Genomic DNA, 23,894 nt, shown 5'->3' on the forward strand with positions numbered 1-23,894 from the left:
TCTACTTTCTATAAGAAGCCTTTTCTCACCTCCCACACCCCACACCCCCTTTTGATTATTTCCTGTTAACCCTGTATTATGACCTTTTTGTACATAGATGTTTGTGTTCTCTCCCATTAGATTGGGATGGACTATCTTTGGCCTTCAATGCTTCCCAGAATTCCTGGCACATAGTAGGTACTTAAATATTTATTGACTGATTTGCCAACTACTTCAAAACTTAGTGGGGGTACTATCCCAAGTAAATATGGTGATTAAGTCATCTTGATGCATACTAGTTTTCTAGGAATCTAATAAAAGTAATTATGGTGAAAAAGTTTACATTTTAAAAGGTAAGGAAATAATGTTCAGTGTCTTCTAGAATGAGCCTAAGAATGTAACTTCTTTTTTTTGTTCCTAAAGTATCCTTCACTTCAGATTTAAAAATCTTATACTAACAAAAAATGATATCACTAGTACATCACTTCATTCTTGTAATCTTTTTTTTTTCCAGATTCATTAAATGGTTACCTAAAAGCTTCAACACATCAGGGTGCTGTAGATGTTTATGTCAGCCAAATGGGGAATGTGGACTTGAAATCCCATAAAGGTTAGCAAATTGAAATGGTTTCTTGTGACGTAAAGTGTATAGTGTGTGAGTGGGTGTGTGTGTGTATACAGCATTCAAGGTATCAGGCATTTAGATTTGGGGACTATTTCATGAAAACCATTTATCTTTCCTTCCATTCTTCAGTCCCAGTTTGCTACCACAAATAAAAATGTTTCAGATGTCTTGCTTCAGTAGATAATCATTCTTGTGGATTTTTTTTTCCAATTTTGAACTTTCCTAGTGTATAGTATGTAGGACTTTGAAGGATAACAAAATACATCCAACATATTTTTTAGAATTTACACTAGAGACTAAATATTTTGGGAAATACATTACTCTAGCTTATGATTCATGAAGTATAAATTATCATGAGAACTTTTTGGTGATCTCCTGGGGTTGGTCTTTTGAAATAGCATTTATGAATATTCTAAAATTTAATTTCTAAGAAAAATAAGCCAATGTAATCTCATCAAAAGTATCATTGTTTTCATGAATTCAGTTGAGTTCTGCTCCCCCCGCCCCCCCCTCCATGGTGGTACATCGGTGAGGTGACATGCTGTATAGGAGTCCTTTGGTTTGTTGAAGTAGCTCTTATTATGTAATGAAAACAAGGTTTTATTACTAGATGTAGTAATAGTAGAATATAGTAGAAACCAATATAGACTTAGAGGCAGAATCTCATTTCTCCTTGTTTAACAGAATTAAAGTAAAAATAGTGGTTCATATTTATAGTGTACATTGTGGTTGATATTTCTCTTAGTCCTATGAATTAGGTGATGTAAGTATTAGCATCTCAGTTTCATAAATGAGGGAACAATGAAGATATCTCCATGGTCACACTTCAGAGAGGGTCAGAACTTAAAACCAGATTTGCTACTTCTAACTACAAAGTATCTTCCTCATGCCACCTCTCATTTTTAATAGAAGAAGAAGTAAGAATGACTAGTGCTCCTCATAATAGACTGGTTTTCCTGTTCTGTTAGAATGAAGTGAAAAAAAATAACTGTTGATCATGCCCTGGATCAGACTTTTGACTGAGATCTTAATTTAATCATTATTTGGTTTTGTTCCATTTATCTCCCTGCTGACATAACATAATAGGATTGCAATCCTGCCTTTTCTCCTACTGTGATTGTGTTACTGGCAGAAGCACAAAGATAAATGAGATCAAAATTTTCAGTCTTCATTTCTGTTAATTAATTCCACATGGAAGTATTATCTGTGATGGGGAAAGCAGAAAATGATAAAGAAATTTGCAGTGTAATGATGACTAAATATGTCTAGAATCCTTTTGAATTCTGTCATGGCCTTATCCAAGGTGCAACACCAGTTACTTTAACCTGTTTGGAAAAATGAGGTGAAAATTATGTGTTCCCTCTTACTTTGTAAAAAGTCACAAGATGACATTTTGAATTCCCTCCCCATTTGAATTCAATCCTGAAAAGTTGATAATAATTATGAACAAAATTTTAATGTGTTAAGGATATGACAATAATGGCCACCCCAAGCCTTTAAGTCCTTGCTAAAAGAGAATGGTTATTGACCAACATTGAGCCACTTAAGGATGCAGGCATATTTAGAGATGGAAGTTCTGTGTGTTTTATTTTGCTTTTGGCTTTTTATTTTTGGGGGGAAAAATTCTAGAAAAAAAAATTTCCATTTTCTTAAATTTTTTGTTTTAAACATGGGCCTAAATCTCCCTTAGGTAGGAAGAATTTTGTTCTGTTTAGTATTCACATCTGAGCTTTGACTATTATTTTATTATAACTTTTTTTGCAAATGGTGTGGGTTATATACTTCTGTTTTTACTATATACATAAATGAGTTCATTTATCTTATTTAAGCTTTAAATGGACCCAATGTCATTACTTCTAAACACAAAGGGTTCTGAAAGGAAAAAAGGAATGAAAATAACTTTCCAAGTATATTTCTGTGTTCAGTTATTTTCAGTTGTCATTGATTTGCAGACCTCATTCTCAGGATAGGAATAAAGAATATTTTTAGTTTTCTCTTAACCAGATGTGGAATTACTTAAGTGTTACTAACACTGATATTAACCAGGCTATATGGAAAATGTGCAATTAGAATCTTTTTAAAAAAATTAATTGAAAACTTAATCTTCAAAATAAACTCTTTATATCATCTTGACCATCTTGGTTCCTGAAGAAGTGACCAGTTCTGTTATAAAAATGTCTTATATGTGTTGATTGCTATATGATAAGAAGATAAGAAAGCTACTAAAATAGAAAAAACTAATGAGTTTATGGTATAGCTTGTGTTAAAAACATTTTGAAAAGTCTTCTATAACCAACTAAAGAATGTTCTGATTTCTTCCAGCAAGACTGTGAATGTTTATATGGTTATACAGAAAACAAGGTTTCATCCTTTGCTTCAGCTACTTAAAAAATTGAATGAAGTCTCACCAAAAGAATAATAATCTCTTGCTATTCACACAAGAAACCTTTTACATAAAACTATTCTAAAGTATCTTATATCGTCAGATTTTTTTCTTGAGATTTCTTTAGATTAAAAAAAATTCTTGTATAAGAGGAAATTTTTTCTCTTGATAACATCTTCGAAACTGTGAGTGATAAAATCAAGATTTTTTTCTGGTTCTAAAGCCACATGGCCCAAGTTCAAATTACACATATGATACTTTTCTGTCTGTGTGGGTATGGAAAAATTCACTTCACCTGTCTGGGCCTCAGTTTCTTATTTTGTTAAATAAGATTGAACTGGGAAGCCCTTAAGGTCCCTAACTCTAGGTCTAGAATCCTAGAAACAATTTCAACTGTGTATATGGAATCGGTATAATGGAAAGCTGTTTATCTTAGCCACATTTGGAATCCTTCAAAGCCATGAGTCCTATAGTGTATGGGTTCATGGAACCAGCCTCGGGGTTGTGCAGACTACAGAATTTTCCCCAACAGATGATTCATAAAACACAATTGACATCAGTGAGGAAATAATAGCTGCCCTTGACTGCAAGCTGCAGATGAAGTAAATTGCTGACTGTGCATCTTCTCCTGGGACTGTGAGCTGGCTAGTGCTGTTTACAGAAAAAATAGTAGCTCATAATGACCTCATGACTCATTTGCCTGAAGTGAATGTGGATACCATGTGCTCATGGGATTGCCTTGATTATTTTCTATCCAGCTGAGGACAAGGAAAACAGAATACAGTGGAAATGTGTAGGGGAAAGGTATAGAGGGGGAAAATGCTGTAGGAGTGGAAGCATTCCATTGTTAAATGAACAGAACAGAGAAAAGGCTGTGGTCTGGACATTCTATTTTTTAACTGCAGTGGATAACCTAGTATTTTAATTCATTGCAGGTTCTATTACAATCAAAGTCCCATCCTCTCTCAAAGCTCATTTGCAATTGTCAGGGAGCAAAGTTGATGTGAATCCAGAAATCACTTTACAAGAAATTTCAGAAGTTCCAAAAGACAATGGTATAATAATCAATGGTAAGAAAGTTACATTTTTTCCTTCCTAATGAATTGTCATTGTCCGTGCTAAAATATATCATTTGACTACAGTTTTATGGCTTTTAATTTCCTCCTACGTGACATCCTAGTTTCCAGTGCTTGCTTCTCCTAATGCTACATTTAATGTGATCCAAGTACTTTATTTGGGGGATTTTTAAGCAACCCATAGAAAACATTATGTAGCAAGAATTTCTTTTGATTATATTGACAGAATTAATTTCTGGCCTAGAAGAGATCTGAAAAAAGGAGTTAAGTATACATGCCTAACGCTCAAGACTCAAAACTGGTCTATTGGATAGAATAATTTTTTGGTTGTACCATTGTATCACTGCTGTAGTAAATTGTATCCTAAAAATTCAATTGCACAGAAATAAGTAGTTCATATTCTTGTCTTGGCTCCTTTGGTTGATAATAATATTTTCTTCTAACCTTTTAACAGAACATCACTGGCATAAAATAAAGTGTACACACACACACACACACACTCTCTCTCTCTCTCTCTCTCTCTCTCTCTCTCTCTCTCTCTCTCTTCTTACCCATGAGATACCCAAATAGAAATATGGAGATATTTTCTAAAGACGATCAAGTTTAGGCTTTAACTATTCTTCTAATGTATCAAAAAGACATAGAAAATATATCAAAAGACATAGAAAAAATATTTTGTCTATTTTTGGAAAGCAAGAAAGTTTGAACTTGATTTTTTTTTCAACACACAAACTCCCTCTCATGTTCACTGACAATTTATCTGTTATTTATATCATTAAAGTACTTAACTCATGATCACACAAGCAATATATGTCATAGGCAGGATTTGAATCCAAGGCTTCTTGATTCATTCAAGTATGCAGTACATTGCCTCTGTATAATAACATAGTTAACTAATTACAATGATCCAAATAAAGCCTCAGTAGGCAGACTCTCTTAGTTTGGTTAGAAATTCAGGAACACTGAATCCAACAACAAATATTTATAATCCAATATGTTGGTTTTGAAAAAGAAGAAATTGTAAAGCTGATATATTTACTTCTTGTAACAAATATGCATAGTTTGGCAAAACTGAGAAACATGCTACACACTTCCTGTCAGAGGTATGAATTCAGGGCTTAGAATGAGAAATTTTAAAAATGTGTCTCAATCTGAATCCAGAATTCATTCCTCTGAAAGGAGATATGTAGCATGTTTTTTATTCTTTGCTCTTCTAATTTATGACCTTTTGGGCGTAAATCACATGCTCGTTTTGATCTTATCTTGGTATCTGGTGTAAGATAATGCCCATTTATTTTGATTCTGTATGAGCTATATGATGGTCAATACCTAGTTTCTTCCAAATTGCTTTCAATTAATTGCCCCATTAGAGTCAATTTATATCCACACATTCTCTCTATGTATACTCCTTTTAACTGTCCTAATAGTGATAAAGTTCTTAAGAGTTATAAATGTCATCTTCCCATGTAGGGATGTAAACCTTATGGAATCTCTTTATGTTTTCTCTTTCCCTTTTTAATGTTTCTCTTGGGTCCTATATTTGAAAATCAGATTTTATCTTCAATTCTGCTCTTAGCAAAAATGCTTTAAAGTTTTCTGTTTCATTGAATTTTCACCTTTTCCCCTTCCATCAGAGATTTTTCTAAAATTCTGTTCCATTTCTTCTTTATTTCTTTTTGATTTGTCTAGATCTAAAAAGATTGTCTCTTTATTAGTTTTGTTGTTTTTTGCTCTCTGTAACTTCTCAACATTTTTTTCGATTATTTAGCCATGCCATTTGATTTGTACATGTTCAGTGTTAATCTTGATTCATTGTCTCTCTCTTCAGTACTTTTGTTGCATCTTTCAGCAATTTCTAGTTTATGTTTATTGCTGTTGCTTTGTCTGATACCATGATTTCTGCCTTTGCTTTTTTTTTTTTAATGTCAGTTGAAGCATAATAAAATTTTCTCCAGCCCTTTATTTTAAATTAGTATGAATCTTTATTTTCTACTGTGTATCTTATAATAACATATTTTTGGATTCTACTTTCTAATAATTCTTCTGTCCTTGTCTGTTTTTTGAGTTCATCTAATTAACATTTCCCTTCATTCTGTTCTCCTGTCTTTCCTTCTCTCTTTGCTTTTTTTTTTTTTTTAAAGGGGTTGGGAAACAAAACAATGTGTCAGCATCAGTGCTGATGCAATCATTTTCTGTTCTGCCTTCTCTCTTGACAACCTACTCTCTGTGATTAGTTTTGTTTTGTTTCAGACAGATCCCTCTCCAACTTTATCTACCCTTTCCTCTCTTACGTGCTGTGTCTGGGGGTTCAGAGAGGCCTTGTGCCTCTGGTGGAGTGCTTAGAGCTTGGCCAGATGTGGAAGGTACCGAAGTTACCCACTACATCCCAGGCTCTTGTCAATAAATGGGATTTTGTCTTGCCATTGGACTTTGGTGACTCAGGAAGAGCAAGCAATGCTGCGGGTTTTGTGCAACTCTGCTTCACTTAAATCCAATTCACGTGCGAGTCAAGACTTCACCATGTGATGTCATTGGTCCTCTGAAACAAAGAACAAATGATAATTTCTTACCCAACTCAGTGTATGTTTTTCTTTTCTTTGTTCATCTCGGTGGAAGTCAGCTTCAAGTGTCTACAGCTTTCCAGCCCTTCTTCCTTATTTTTATGGCCTTCTACCTTGTACATCCCAATTCTGTGAAATAATTTCTTCCACACTTAATTCTCCTTTTCCTTTCTCCTAACCCCTGCATCACACAGGATATTCTTTTCTCCCACACTTTCCTTTGTTCTATTAAGATCATGACAACAACACAGAGCCACTCCCAGGCCCACAATTTTATTTGATTCCCATTCTAACCACCAGTGATATATGATTCTAAGGGGACACATATATCCTCTTCCCCCTATATAAAAATGTAAACACTCCATTCTTATTTAGTATCTTATTATTACTCACTTGCATTTACCTTTTAAAATTTTTCTGTTTGCAATCAGTTTCTTTTTAGCTGTCATCTTTTCATAAGGAATACTCAGTTTCTCAATTTCATGGTCAGTTTATATAAGATTATACTCAAGTTTGCTTGGTAAGATATTCTTGGTTGTGAATCTATATCTTTTTCCATCTGGAAGAGTGGATTCTAAGATCTTTACTCTCTTATAGCAGTACTTGTTTAATTGTGTTTGCTGCTACTTTAGTTCCTTAGTACTTAAATCATTTCTTCTTGTCTGTTTACAGAGGTTTTTCCCTCTGTTATTCCTCTTGCTCAGTACACAGCCTCATGTTGTTCTAGTTTATTTCCCTGATGCTCTGTTCTCAGTAGGGGTCCCTTTTTAGTCTGTACTGTATCTGTGACCCAACTTTGAGATATGTGACAGAGTTGCCACTTCCTACTTGTTCCTGCTTAGCATCAGGACTCTGCTGGATTTGGGATCTCTTCTTGCCTTAGTGCATAATCATAGGACTTCATTCAGTTGACTCAGCTGAAAGTCCTCTTAGGTAGACCCTGTCACCAATGTCCACAGATCTCTCTTACAGTGCCAACAGTCTGGGAAAATGACCTATTGATCTTTTTTTTTCTTAGATTTCCTAAATAGTGTTTGATCTGGCACATTTTTTGTGACTTTGCATATAGTTGCAAGGGGCAGCTATTCTATACTGTTTCTTCCTCCTGCCATCTTGGCTAGGTTTCCATATGGGCTTTTTTGACCATTCCAGTTAGGAATAATCTTTCCCTCTATAAATTTCTGAAGCAAGTTATTTGTGTCTGCCTTATAGTATCACATAATAAATTATGGTTTTTTATGTTTACATATTTTCCTTTTCTGCTACATTATAAATATCTTCAAAGTTCAAAGAAGGAACTTAATTCTAAATAGAAAAATATTTGTTAAATCAGTTGAAGAAATGAACGAATTCATACTTCTTACTCAAATGGAAAACCTGTAGACTTTTAGTCTTATCTTTATACTTAGCCTTATTTGTAATTTTAAGGGCTCATATCCATTAGCTTTCATAATAGTCATTGCTATTAACCTATTTTTATGTTTATGGTGATATTAAGCCTCCCAGGAAGCCTATATGTCCTAACCCAAAACAGGAGTCATAGAAAGGATCCAAATATAAAGTTGATTCCTTCCTATAGTAAATATAGTTGATATCTGCAATGTTCTTCTGATAATAAACTAGTCTTTCCACTTCCCAGGTCCCAAATATATTTGGTTTTGTGGCTTATCTCTAGAAAAACAGAAATCATCATTTTCATAGTATTCGTACAATTTCAACTAATAGACTTTTTTTCACTTAATATCTGATAAAAGCTATGGGAGCCAGTTGATGGGTAGCTTTGACGTTTGGGTTAAGAAGAGATTTCCATGTTTCATTTTATATTTTGGTCTGAAAACTGTTCACTGTCTAAAAGGCATCATGCTTCACAGATCAAGTGGCTTTGAATCATATGACAGCAAAGTAAGACAGATTGTTTTACTCTATGGATATTTCTAGGCCAAATCTCTATTTTGGAAATACTGAGTAGCTCAAATTGTAACTAAGTTGTAATTGTAACCAAGGTCAGCTGGGCCCCCTGCACAGTGCCTGTAATGAAAAGGACAGAAATAACCATATCATGAAGTCTGGATTGCATCTGTAGCATGATTTGTTCTTGATAATTCCTATGAGAAATCATGCCAGTAAGATTTGGTCCCTAAATGGGACCAATTTTTTCAAACTTTCCAAAGGGATTTTTCTGTGTCTGCCCTGTAATGTTATTTTATTTCTTGCTTTCTACCTTGTTTGGTGTTTGTTTTCCCTAGTAATCCATTCTCTAATCTATAAAAGCATAGTATGTCTTTTTAGACTTAAGAAAATGATATCTGAGTTATAACTCTCAGGCTAAGAATTCATCTTCTGGAATCCCTGGTACAAAGCTACGTGGCTGAAAGACCACAGATAATTTGTTAGCAGTTGAGGTGCAGACCAAAAATTTGGGGAAGAAATAGAATAATCAAACTGAAAACTTTCTGGTAAGAAAATCATTCCATTGAACAATGGGTTCAAGGCCCATCTATCTACTCCTACATGCAACTCTATTGCACTGAATGAAGCTCCATGGCAATACCAGCAATGCCTGGGGAGTGAAGTCTATCTTCAAAGTTCCTCGTTTGCTTGCTTAGAAATGCTATGTGTTTGCTTTTTTCTCTAGCCAGTGGGGCACAAAGTAAGAAGCCAGCACCACTGGGGTCCTTTCATTTTAGCCAACTTGGACACATAAAATAGACAAAAATCTTTTTGAAACAAACAAAAACCACTAAGTTGGGAATTCCCCAGCCTATTATTTTTTTAGGCTGGAATAGGACACAAATGGATTAGATTTATAATTTGTCATAGAAAACTCTCCCTGTAGGGAAAAGGAGTATACATAGACAGAGGATGTGAGTATAAGTTGATTTTGATATGATTATATAAAAAAGTTAAGGAGTAAAAAATAGAATTGTAGTATGAGAAGAGGGGAAAAAATAGAGTACATTACATCACATGAAGAGGTATGAAAGATCTATTACAGTATAGGGAAAGAGAAAAGGGGAGGTAAGCATCATTTGAACCTTAAATTCATTAGATTTGGCTCAGAGAGGAAATAACACATACTCAGTTGGTTATTGAAATTTATCTTACTCTGTAGGGAAGTAGGAGAAAGGAAAGATCAGGGAGAGGGGCTGAGGGGCTGATAGAATGGAAGGCAAACTAAGGATGGGAGTGATTAGAACAAAAATACTAATAAGGTTGAATGGTGAAAGGAGAGAAAAAAAGTATAGATAAGAAAAAATAGGATGGAGGGAAAATACATTAACTCTGAATGGGATGAACTCTCTCCCATAAGAGAAGCAGATTGCAGGGTGGATTAAAAAACAGAATCCTAAAATATGTTATTTACAAGAAACACATTTGAAACAGAGAGATACACAAGGAGTAAAGGTAAAAAGGTGAAGCAGAATATATTATTATTCAACTTTAAAGAAAAAAAGCGGAGGTAGCAACAATGATCTCAGACAAAAGCAAAAATAAAACTAGATCTAGTTAAAAGAGTTAAGGAAGAAAACTACATCTTGCTAAAAAACAATGAAGTAATCTCAATACTAACCATATATTCAAGTGATAAAGCATCCAAATTCTTGACAAGTTAAGTGAGTTTACAGGAAGAAATAGACAGCAAAACTATATTAATGGGGAAGGGACCTCAATCACCCCCTCTCAAAACTAGATAAATCTAAGCACAAAATAAATTAAGAAAAAATTAAGGAAATATATAGAATTTTAGAAAAATTAAATATAATAGACCTCTGGGGAAAATTGAATGGGTATAGAAAAGAATGTGTTTTTCTCATTGGTAGATAGTACAAAAAATTGATTATGTATTAAGGCATGAAAACCTCATAATCAAATGCAAAAAGGCAAAAATATTGAAAGCATTCTTTTCAGATCATGATGTAATAAAAATCACATGTAATAAAAGGGCCATGGAAATATAAATTAAAAACTAATTGGGAACTAAATGATCTAATCCTGAAGAATGAATGGGTCAAACAGCAAATCATAGAAACAATCATTTCCTCAAAGAACAACAATAATGAGGCAATTTATCAAAACTTATGAGATATAGCCAAAGCAGTTCTTAGGAAATTTTATCTCCCTAAATGCCCACATGAATAAAAAAAGGGGAACAGTAAAAGAAGAGAAACAATGAAGGCATGCAAACTGAAAAAAGCTAGAAAAAAAAATTAAAAATTTCCAATTCAATAGCAGATTAGAAATTCTGAAAAATCAAAGAAAAGAGATTCATAAAATTGTCAGTAGGAAAGCTATTAAATTACTAAATAAAAGTAAGAGCTGGTTTTATGGGGAAAAATCAAAATAGATAAACCTTTAGTTAATTTGATTTAATCAAATTATCAGTATCAAAAATGAAAAGGGTGAACTTACCATCAATGAAGAGGAAATTAAAGCAATAATTAGTAGCTATTTTATCCAACTGTATGCCATTAAATCTAACAATGTAAATGAAATGGATGAATGTTTACAAAAATATAAATTGCTCAAATTAACAGGAGATAAAATACTTAACCCCATTTTAGAAAAAGAAATTGAACAAGACATCAATGAACTCCTAAGATAAAGTCTTTAGGGCCAAAAGGATTTACAAGTGAATCAAACATTTAAAAAACAATTACAATACTATATAAACTATGTTTAAAAATAGGTGAAGGTCTATAAAATCTATTTTATTATTATGGCACTGTAGCATTCTATTATGTATTTATATATGATACATATAATATATACTTATATATATAATATATATACATATATATTTATATACATACATACACTAACTTGTTCAGAAGTTTTTAAATTCATGGACAACCCAATAGTTTACAATTTTTTTTGCTACCACAAAAAGGGCTATTATAAATATTTTTGTTCACATAGGTATTTTTTCCTTTTTCTTTGCTTTCTTTGGGGTATGAAGATAGAAGTGGTATTATTTGACATATGCATAATTCAGTAGGGCATATATAATTCCATATTGCTTTTCAGAATGGCTGGAGAAATGCACAGCTCCACAAAAGTATATTACACTACCTCTTTTTCCCACAGCCCTTTCAGCACTTATTATTTTCCTTTTTTTAAAAAAATTTAATCAACTTTGTCAATCTAATGGATATAAAGTGCTACTTTGAATTTGTTTAAATTTGCATTTTTTTAGAGAAATAATAGTAATTTAGATTTTGTCATGTCTTGATAGCTTAAATTTTTTCTTCTGAAAACTGCCTAATATTTTTGTCATGTATCCATTTGAAAATGGCTCTTATAAATTTGAAACTCAATTTCCTATATATCTTAGAAGCGAAGCCTTTATCAGAGAAATTTGCTGCAGAAATTTCTTCCCAAAACTCTTCTAATTTTAGCCACATTGATTTTGTTTGTGCAAAACTTTTTAATTTTTTGTAGTCAAAACTATCCTTTTTACCTCCTGTGAACCTATTTCTTATTTCTTCCATGCTCCTTTAATTTCTAATTTTGTTTTGGTTTTTTTTTTTTTTTTTTTGCGAGGCAATTGGGGTTAAGTGACTTGCCCAGGGTCACGCAGCTAGGAAGTATTAAGTGTCTGAGGCTGAATTTGAACTCAAGTCTTCCTGACTTCAGGGCTGGTGCTCTATTCACTGTGCTATCTAGCTGCCTCTTCCTCTTAATTTCCATATGATATCACCCTATGTCTAAATCATGTGCTTATTTGGAAAACATCTTAGTATGTGATGTGAAATGTCTATACCTAGTTTATGCCAAACTGCTTTCCAGTTTTCCCGATAGATTTTATGGAATAGGAAGTTTTCTTGTTCTATTAGCTGGCATCTGGCCTGCTGTGCTGTTTGCTTCTGTATATTGTCTATGTAACATGTTTCATCAATCAACTTATTTCTTATCTAGCACCAAATTGTTTTAATGATTCTGGCCCAGTAGTATAATTTAGGATCTGGCCATGAAAGGCTCCCTTCCCATTTTAAAAATTTACCTTGATATTTCTTACCTTTGTTTTCTGATGGTTGTTTTTTAAGCTTTCTATATAGTAATCTTTTGGCATAGCATGAACTAAGTTATTTTAGGTAGCATTATCATTTTTATTCTATATGGCCTACACAATGAGCAATTAAAATTTTCCAAGCTCCCTTTATTTCTATTCCTTGTAGTGTTTGTTTTAGGAAATGTATTGTATCTTCTCAAAATTTTTTTCTGCATTTGTTTGACATATCTATATTTTTTTCTAAAACTAAACCAGCTCCACTTTCCTAGTATAAACTCAGACTGTGATGATGTACTTTTGTGATATGTTATATAGTCTACTTGATATTTTAAAATTTTTGTATACTTATTCATTTTACATATATATATATATATATATATACACACACACACACATATACACACACTTACAAATAAGGTCTTGAAAACTATAGGTATCACAGAATTGACAGAACTTTTTAATTTTCCTTTTGTGTTTTTTCCCCAAATAGTTGATATCATTGTGTAATTTATTGATCTTTTAAATGTTTGGAAGAATTTGTTTATAAATCTATCTAGTCCTAGAGATTTTTTCTTTGGAAGTTCATTTATTACTTGTTCAATTTCTTTTTATAAGATTAGATTCCTATTTTGTTAAGCTGGGCAATTTATGTTTATATTATCCATTTTTATTTAGATTGACATTTTTCTTGGCCTATGGATTAATGAAATAGATGTTTTTATTTCTTCATTGGTTGTGAATTCACCTGTTATTTTTAACAGAATTTAAAAATACTGATAAATTTTTTTTTTTAAATATAGCTTACCTATTTTATTGTTTGTTTCTATAGTTTCTAGTTTCATTTCTTACTTCAGCTGATTTTTTTCTCCCATTCTATTAATCTTTCCTTTGGAGATTTTTAGGATTTTGCCTTTGCTTAAGGTTTTTAAAAATTGTTAGTATTTTATGGTTTGTTTTTTAAATTGCCTGCCAATTCGTTGAATTGCTCCTTCCCTATTTTATTGATTTAAGCAATTAAAGACATACAGACTTTCCTGAGTACTATTCAATTGCTAACTACATATTTCTCCTCATCTAATTCACATACATTTCCTCCTTTTTTTCCCCACCCTGTCTTTAACTTCTCCTTTAAAAGATAGTTGCTAAATGACATATAATTCTTACTGTGCTTTCTTAGGACTTGAACTCTTTCTTTCTTTCTATCTTGCAGTATTTATTTTTTCATGACTTAGTTGCTCTGAATTTTGGCCATAATATTTTTGGGAGTTTCATTTTCAGGTTTTTTGTCTTCTGGTTCTAGATCTCAGCGGTTTTCTTTTATGATTTCTTGAAATGCAATATGTAGGGTCCTTTTTTAATCATTATTTTCAGGAGTACACTGGTTGTTAAACTATCCCTTTTTGATCTGTTTTCCAGGTCATTGTTTTTTGTTTTGAGGTTAACTAATTTTTTTTCCAGTCTTGTGACTAACATTTTCAGTATCTCATGGAGTTTTTTGTTTCTACTTGTTCAATTTTCATTTTCTTTTAATTATTATTATAGCTTTTTATTGACAGAACATATGCATGGGTAATTTTTGCAACACTGTCCCTTGCACTCACTTCTGTTCCAACTTTTCCCTTCTCTCTCTCTCTACCCCCTCCCCTAGATGGCAGACAGTCTCATACATGTTAAATATGTTAAAGTATATTTTAGGTACAATATGTGTGCAGATCTGTACAGTTCTCTTGTTGCACAAGAATTGGATTCAGAAGGTAAAAATAACCTGGGATGAAAAACAAAAATGCAAGTAGTCCACATTCATTTCCCAGTGTTCCTTCTCTGGGTGTAGCTGATTCTGTCCATCATTGATCAATTGGAACTGAACTGGATCTTCTCTTTGTCAAAGAAATCCACTTCCATCAGAATACATCCTCATATAGTGTTGTTGTTCAAGTTTATAATGATCTCCTGGTTCTCCTTATTTCACTCGGCATCAGTTCATGTAAGTCTCTCCAGGCCTTTCTGAAATCATCCTGCCGGTCATTTCTTACAGAACAATAATATTCCATAACATTCACATACCACAGTTTACCCAATCATTCTCCAATTGATGGGCATCCACTCAATTTCCAGTTTCTAGCCACTACAAACAGGGCTGCCACAAACATTCTTGCACATACAGGTCCCTTTCCCTTCTTTAATATCTCTTTGGGATATAAGCCAGTAGTAACACTGCTGGATCAAAGAGTATGCATAGCTTGATAACTTTTTGAGCATAATTCCATCAATTTTCATTTTTCAGGAAGCTTTTATACCTCTTTTTCTAAGCTGTGAATCTTCTTTCCAATATCTTCCTTCCTCTTTGAGTTTTAAAATAATTTTAAAGATTAAACTCTTGCTTTAACTCTTCCATGAATTCCATGTACTTGTCTCTGCATTTTTCTCGTTGATCATTTTTTTCTACTATAGCATTTGTTTTTAGGTTATACATTAGGAATAGGAAGGTGGGGTTGCTCCCAGAGGTTGGGAGGGGTTGGGATTTAGGGCTTTTCCAACTCAGGTCCCCTCCCCCCAAAAGATCAGGGGGACAGAGTTTATATCAGTATCTTCACAGAGTTGTTTTAATTTACATTTCTCTAGTCAATAGTGATTTAGAGCATTTTTTCATATGACTATAAATGGATTTAATTTCTTCATCTGAAAAATTGTTGTGTTGATACTCTCACCATTTATCAATTGGGAAATGGCTTGTATTCTTATAATTTTGACTCCATTCTCTCTATATATTTTAGGAATTCTGATAAATTATATTTATCAGAAACACTGGCTGTAAAAATTGTTTCCCAGATTTCTGCGTCCCTTTTAATCTTTGATGCATTGGTTTTGTTTGTACAAAACCTTTTTAATTTAATAAAAATTATCCCTTTTTTTGCATTTCATGATATTTTCTATATATATTTCCATGAAAATAGTATGTGAGCCTTTGTTCAAATACCATTTACTTGCTAGAGTCTAAGTAAACTAAGTCTTCAGCGTTCCTTTGATTGGACAAAGCCTGCATTTGATAAGGGTCCTGCTGGCTCTTTGTACCTAAACCATTCTTATAGATGTTCCCTAACCATGTCTGCCGTGCTTTACTGTAGAATTTTTCGTGAAACCAAAATCAAACTCACAAGTTTGTGGTTCATAAATCCTGCCATCTTTTCTTTGGGCATTTTCCCTTCTCAATTCTACTTCACCAAAATTTTTGAGCTATCACCAATAATGATTTGTCTTCATGACAAAAGTTCTTTGAATTACCAAGAAATATGGTTCATCTGAGCCAGTTTATTAAATTTTTTGCTTTGTATTCTTTGACCCTTAACTACTTTTTTCATTAAGTATTGCCTTCCTTATTTCCCACCTTGGTATCTAGGTTGGTGAAGTGGTTTTCTCCTTTCTCTCATCACTTTTAATTTAGAGATTGTTTTGAATAGAATTGTAAAACACCAGACAAATGCATTTTTCTCAGCCTTTGTTATATGTACTTCGTATTCCTGATTAGGTGTCTATTATTATTTATTTTCAGACACAATACATCAGTATCACCCTCTGGAACCCATTGGAGATAATTGTAAATAGAGGAACATTAAGGGCAACATAAGAGTGATAAAGGCCTTTTTTAGAAAACCTTTTGCATTTAAATATGTCTTGGGAGAAATGACATTCTCTAACAAGAGCCACATCAAAGAATAATTATTTTCCTGTTTCTTTGTCATTTGAGAACATTTTCTCTTAACATCAAAACATGTTATTCTTGTAAACCTAAAATTGACAAATTGCTCCAATTATGATGAAGGGATTTTTTTTGTTTATTTTTTGCCTCAGACCAGTGATAATATGTGAGGATCCCTGAGCAAAGTGCTTTTTGTTAGCCTTTCATGCCTGTCCCATTCTATGCTATTTTCAAACAATTATATGGAATTTATCAACTACACCTTGATTATAATCCTCTGTTGTGTTATTTTTGATGTTTGTTATTTTGCTAAGAACACAGTAAATAGTTCTTTTTGCCTAGTCTGAATAGGACAGAAAGAAGGCTGTTTTCATTTGGAAGAAGAAAAATAAGTATTTCTGATCTTGAATAGGATTTGTCTGATAACTATTATTCCTATCCCCCTATTATTTTTATAACACTTTCTAGTTTGCAAAACCCTTTATGCATTTGATCTCATTTACTTACCCTCTTAAATATAAATACATTTTACAAATTGAGAAACTGAGACTCATACAGGTGTTACCTATCTTGCTCATGGCCAATGAGCCAATCTCTGTCTGAAGCTAAGGTTTGAATCTAGGTAGTGCTTTCTCCCCAGTACCCCACTGCAGAAGGCACATCCTTAGTGCCGAAGCTCCAGATAAGAGAGCCTGCCTAAATAGTTGATAAGACACTGGACTTGGAGGCAGGAGAAGTTCAAATCCTTCTGCAGATTTTTAGCTTTGTGATCCAGGGAAAATCACTGAGCCTCTTTGTGCTTAACTTTGTGCTTAACTTTATCTATAAAAATCAATGAGTTAGAGTAATCGACTATTAAGTTTTCCTTTCTATCATCTCTGGTCCCATGGTTTAGAAACCTTACTGATTGTTTCATACTATAGGTTTCTATCAAAATAACTATGTGGTTTTGACTGCTGAATGTATAGCCTAAATTAGGCAGGGAAAAATCCCAAACTAAAACAGGCAGCATATAGGATAGACACTAGCAAAAACACAAGATCCCACATCTCCCTAAATACAGGTATTTATGTGTCCTAGCATCATCTTTCTGTTTCTATATATACTTTATCAAAGATCTCATCAGTTTTCACAGCTTCAGCTGCTATTCACTATGAAAATAACTCATTCCTAATCTTTCTCCTAAGCTACAGTCCTATATCACTGTCTGTTGGACATTTCCAATCTCATAGATACCAAAAACTCACTGTGTCCAAAGACAGCTCTTCTTTTCCCTCAAACACTCCTTCTTTCCAAACTTCCCTGTTTCTGCACCATCTTTTCTTCCAGGCACCTAGGTTCAGATATTCACTTTCCCTTAACTTCATATATAATTATTTACTAAGTTTTTACAAAATCTTTGGCTACTCAGTAGAATAACTTTGTATGCCTAAAATACTAACTTCTAAACTAGCTCTGCATATAAGTAGAAAAAAAAGAAAATTTGACTATTTTCTTAGTCTTCTCATCCTACCTCTTCCAGTTCTAGTTCCATACAATGGCAGTAAAATAAATGATTAAAAAAAGGATTTTTTTGAGTCACCAGAGAAGAGTGTGATTTTTCATTGAAAATGTTTGCCATAAATTTGTTTTTGGCATCTATTATCATGTGCTGTATAACTGTTAAGTTTTTAAATGAGATGTGCTTTGGCTGAATAATTATCCTGATTTTTACCTTCTCTTCTGTTTAAAAAATATTGAAGTTGTTCTGTGTTTGCAAATACAATTTTCTTAAAATGCAATGTACATTCCTAAAAATCACAGCTATACAAAACAACAATAAAAAACACATGGCTAGAACAACATGGAACATATTACCTATCAGACTTATGGATAAGAAAATTTATGAATAAACAAAAGAAAGAAAATGGAGATATATTGTAGATAATTCGTACAAATAAAACCAATATAACCAAGATTAGACAGAAGTAAAGCAGAAAATTGGAGGGCGGGGGGGAATTTATATGACTGTTTCTCACGGATCAAATCTCACATATATAGCTCAAAATGTTTCTTGATAGATCAATAACAGTAGAACAAATTTGTGTTTTCAGGACAAATATTATCAAGACTATTTAAAGAAAAGTAGAATTTGTAAGCTTTTTGAAGTTTTGGACTAGTTATTTTTTACCCTCATTTACTTTTTTGAAATTTTTGCTTAGTTGAAATTGTAGCTGACAGTAGATTAATGATCATCATTAGTTAAATCATATTATAGTCCAAGCTTGTGATTTCATCAGCCTCCTAATAAGCTTCCTTCACCAAGGCAGATCAATAACTGTTCTGCCACTCATATTGTTGCCTGGGGAACTGGGAGGGCAATTGACTTATCCAGAGCACACTGCCAGCATGTGTGTGAGGTAAAGTATTCTTGTATTTGGACAGCTTATGCTTCCATTGTACCCTGTTATCTCTAGATTTATCGTGCTAGTTAAATAAATATAGTAATCATAGTAGAATAAACAGGAAATACATTTCCTAGTTGCATAGTCTGCTAAACCAAAATAATGATATATGAGTGTATCTATGAAGGGAATTAGGAAATTGGTCCTGGCTTATTCCCCATTTGTTAATAACTGAAGTTGTACATAAGAGCGATGACCAGACTGTTGCTCTGTCAGAGAAAATATTTATTTCAAATGTTAGTTGTAAATGTGGTACAGGAAGTATTTATGGCCACCCACATATTCTTTTAACTGTTAATGAAAGAAACATTTTTCTTGTGGAATGCAATATTGACTAGATCATAAGTGCTTTTTTTCAGACCTACACATTCTTTTTTGCCCAATGTGGTGAGATGATAGTTGGATCAAATTTATTTAAAATTCTGCTGGTTCCAAATGCTCATGATTATGCTCTTTAGAAATGTTACCTATAGTGCTGTCACAGCACCTACCTCAGTTTTCCCAGCTTCTGACAATTGGGAGTTGAGGCCTATCTCTATTCAGGACCTTCCAAGACAGACCTATAAAATGAATTTAGGATTTTTGTATCGAAAGCTACTTCTGTAAAATTACATCTGCCCATAAGAATCTTAAATCAGATTATTAGATTTGTTACTGGTTAATCAAGGTTATGTTAAAAGATTAAAAGCAAATATATACCTCCAAATATTTGTTTATAAACTTTTTTATCCCTTTCCCGATTTTGTGTGTGTGTGCGCACGCACGTGTACTGTTCTGACAGGAAGTTCCTGACTTCCCTATTTATTATTTATTATTCCCTATTTATATATTTTAAAGAAATATGTAGATTAAAAAATGAAATAGCCAAAATAATAGCTGACAGATTCTTCACTCTTAAGGAACTATGCTATTTTCACTAGTTTTTGAATAGTGTTAGAAATGCTCCCTCTAGCAGTTAGGCAGTTTAAAAAGTGGGGAATAAACACAGATGAGAAAGTAAAATTATTTGTATTTGTAGATGGTAGGATCATTTATAATAATGAGAACCCAAGAAAATTAAAGTGTTGAGATGATAAATCTACATAAATATAATCAATAAATATCAGGATACAGAATATACAAAACTATCATTTTTTTCTGCATTTTACTAACAAAAGTCCAGGAAAGAAATACAAGAAAAAAAAAGATGCAGTGGAAACAGCTCTAAATTTTGAATTAAAGCACCTGAGTTTAAACCAGCTACTTAGTATCATGGATGTGTGCAGACATGGATGATAATGGCACAACAATATGAGGGAAAAGAGTTTGCATTTATATAGTGCTTGAAGGTGTTAAAAAAAAAAAACACTTTGTATAGATCTCATCTTACCCTAATAAGAACCCTTAGAAGGGGGGCTTTCCAAATACTGAGATATGAGATAGATTAGGATAATAATAGCATTTCCTCGTTTGTAAAAATGAGAAAAATGAGGCAAGATAGTAATTCTAAAAAGTGTCTGAGGCAAGATTTGAACTTGGATCTTCCTGATGTTGAGCATCTAGGAAGTTAATAGAGTACTGGGCAAGTCACTTGACCCCGTTTGCCTCAGTATCCTCACCTCTAAAATGAACAGAAGGAAATAGCAAACTACTCCAATGTCTTTGCCAAGAAAACCCCAAATGAAGTCACAGAGAGTCAGATATGACTGAAATGACGCACAGCTTTCTGATTCCAGATCCAGCGCACATCCCTGTACCACCTCATGGCTTCTATTTTTACATTTCAACATTTTAAAATCTATAAAATGAAGCTCTAATTTAATTAAATAGTCTCAGGACTTTTCCAAGTCCAAATATGATAAAGTAACAGAACAATTGCATAAAGATGCAGTATTATCTGCGACATATTTAACATATATAGGACTGCTTGCCATCTAGGGGAGGAGGTGGAGGGAGAGAGGGGAAAAATCAGAACAGAAGTGAGTGCAAGGGATAATGTTGTAAAAATATTACCCTGGCATGGGTTCTGTCAATAAAAAGTTATTATAAAAAATTTTTTAAAAAGATGCAGTATTATGACATCATAGTAAAAATTTCTATCTAAATTACATGTATTTAATACCATATCAGATATACTTTATAAAATAAGATAGAAAAAAATTTTGTAGGAAAAATTTATTAAGTGTCACAAGTACCAGAGGAATATAATTTTTTAAAAAGAAGAAAAAGTAGACTTGATACTACCAGATGTCAGATTATCTGCATCTGCCACAAAGACAGAAAAGCAAATTAGATGAAAAGACAAGATAAATAAAAGGTAGAAACAAATGCTGACAAGCAGCTTATATTATACAGTAAATCCAAGAGCACAAATTGTTGTTGTAACTGCTAGGAAAAACTGGAGATCAGTTTAGCAAAAAAGTTGTTAGCTCTTATACCATGTTAAATTTCAAATAGGTAAATCATCTAACTATAAAAAAATATAAAATATTTCTGAGAAAAAGCATGTATATAGAATCTAAAGCACAATTGACACAAACACGTAAGATAAGAAACCTGTTGTCCAATTACTAAAGTGTCAAAAGGCATGTTAAATATTTGAAATAAAAAAAACTATAACTGCTTGAAATAACATTCAGAATCATGAAAAATCTGATAAATCACATATTCCTAGAACTAACAAAAATGCTAAATTAAAAGACCATTCATTGAAGGGCTTGTTGAAAGACAGAAATGACAAATTTACTATTAGTAAAATGTGAGTTGTTACAATAATTATACAAAATAATTTCAAACTGTGCAATGAGTTACTAAATTATCATATTCTTTCACCCCAAGATCTCACTATTGTAACTAGAGTCCAAAAAAGTTATTGAAAAGGAGACAAAAAAACTTCATATGAACAAAAAAAAAATTGTATTGTAATGAAAAGCTATAAACAAAATGTCCCCAAATATTGGATCATAGGTTATAAGAGTTTGGGTTTTTTGTTTTGTTTTGTTTTAAGAACCAGAAGGAATCATCTTGTTAACCCTTGACTCAATAATAGATATAAAAACTGAGATTAAATTACTAATACAAAGATTATATAGCTATCTAGTGAATCCAGGTTTTTTAACTCTAAATGGGGGAATAAATTAAAGCATAGGAACATTATGTAAACCGAACAGTTAGATGCTGCAATGGATAGAATGCCGGGCCTTGTGTCAGGAACACTCATCTTAATGAGTTCCAATCTGGCCTAACCACTTATTAATTGGTGACCTGCGCAAGTCACTTAACCTTGTTTGCCCCAGTTTCCTCATCTGTAAAATGAGCTGGAGAAGGAAATGGCAAACCAGTCTAGTATCTTTGCCATGGAAACCTTGAACAGGTCATGAAAAGTTGGAGAGAAAGATTGAGCAATGCTACTTTGCTATAAGGATTAACAACTTTGAAGGTTTTGGATTTAAAAAAAAAAAAACCACCACGAAGTCTACAAAGTATGATGCACAGTGAAGAAAGCATAGCTAAATGAATAGTGTATATTCAGTGACTGCAACAGTCTACTTGGAGAAGCAGCAAAAGGGAAGTGATTGGGTAAAATTAAAAGCTGATCTAATTTAGTACAAGGAATGAGCAATGGGACAGGTTACATCATCCTTTTGCAATTCTCTTCAAACCAAAGTGTTTCTAATTTTGTGTTATTCCATACCTTTTAGAATGTGTTCTTAATGTTTTGACATTTAACTGCTAGTGTTCATTTTGTTGATATCTGCCATTTTGCTTTTTTAGGTCACATGAACCAAACCAAAGAAAGTAAAAAGTGGATCAAGGCCAATGCACCCAATGGCATTGTGTATCTCAAAAGCCAAAGCTGGTTTCAGTCCCTCAAGCTGAAGGATTCCTGATTGTTTGAACTCTGATATAAATAACAATCATTGAACATCATATCAGTGAGAAAGTATTGATGCCCCTAGTCATAGAAACGGTAGAAATGTTAATTTGGAAATGAATGCTGACTGATGAATGATTTTCTATGGTCCCACATTTGTGTTTAGCTGCTGTGTGATGTTTCCAGATGAATTACACTTCAGCATCAGTTCAAGCTGTGAATAATAATATATGTGACAGAATTTGCAAAAAAAATAATCACTGGCAAAATGAAAGAGCAACTACAAGCAACATTCAGCTATTTTGTTGCCTGGTATATCATTTATAGAAGATATTCACTACAATTTGATAATGAGGGATAAAGTTGTTTTGTGAACTCCTTGCTTTCAAACCCTAATTCTCTATTCTTGGAAAATTCAGTTTATACATAAAACCAGGTATACCTGTCCATTAAATTATATTTTGCACAATTAAGACAAATCCATCCTTTATGAAGGATCATAAGAGGAACATTTTAGTTTTTAATAAAGTTTTAAAAATATTGTGACTTAGAAAAAAATTTTTTCCTTTAAATTTTTACGTACATCTGTCATTTTATACATTTTATTGTTATCTGTAAAAAAAAAAATTGCATGTTATTTTCCAGATACATTTACTGTGAACATGTATTCACAGATACAGAATGTCCTCCAATTTAGAAGACACTCGCATTAAGTTGGAGTAAACAGCAAGACAATTTTCTTTAACTGTACTCATTCTCACTTAGGCATGCACACATTCTGCCTCCCATAAATAAAAATAAAATTAATATAGTTAGAAGGAGGAGGAGCCAAGAGAGTCACAAACCCAAGAGGAGTAATTTGTATTCTCTACACTTAATAAGATATCAAAAGATAATAGTATTTTCTTATACTGTCCCAATTCCATTTTTATAGGGGGTCATGGATACTAAATTCTTTTTGACTGAAGTCAGTAAGCCCTCAGTTGTCATTTAGTACTTGTACCTCCCACTGAAAATTTTTAGAACTTTTTCTCTAATGAGAATGGGATTCCTCTGCCCTGCATCTTTTCTTTAATACTCATTGCTCCTGCCATTTCTAGAGTTATGAGACCTGTCCTTTATAGTGAATAGTAAGGACAATTATGGCCTGTCTTTCTCCACCAAAAATTTGATTAATTCAGTGAGACTTCCCGTTCCATTTCTTTAAGTAGTCTGAGTCTCCTTACTTGATCAGGTGTTCATAGTTTCCTATGAAAACTAGTTCCC

General features: G+C 32.9%; 1 protein-coding gene across 3 annotated transcripts in view; it reads left to right on the plus strand.

Moving 5' to 3' along the window:
* The window catches only part of FAM185A (family with sequence similarity 185 member A), a 78,910-nt gene extending 56,234 nt beyond the window's left edge, over positions 1-22,676 (plus strand). For 2 of the 3 annotated variants that reach the window (XM_031938693.1, XM_031938694.1), the window contains exons 7-10: positions 121-177; positions 494-589; positions 3,923-4,057; positions 22,529-22,676. In XM_031938693.1, the coding sequence (XP_031794553.1) occupies positions 121-177; positions 494-589; positions 3,923-4,057; positions 22,529-22,644 (404 nt within the window). In that variant the 3' untranslated portion in view covers positions 22,645-22,676. The remainder of the gene's footprint in view (positions 1-120; positions 178-493; positions 590-3,922; positions 4,058-22,528) is intronic. The other variant, XM_031938695.1, reaches the window with a different exon arrangement.
* The last annotated feature ends 1,218 nt before the right edge of the window (positions 22,677-23,894 follow it).

The sequence above is a fragment of the Sarcophilus harrisii genome, chromosome 5 (genome assembly GCF_902635505.1).
Source record: "Sarcophilus harrisii chromosome 5, mSarHar1.11, whole genome shotgun sequence".
Lineage (NCBI taxonomy): Eukaryota > Metazoa > Chordata > Mammalia > Dasyuromorphia > Dasyuridae > Sarcophilus > Sarcophilus harrisii.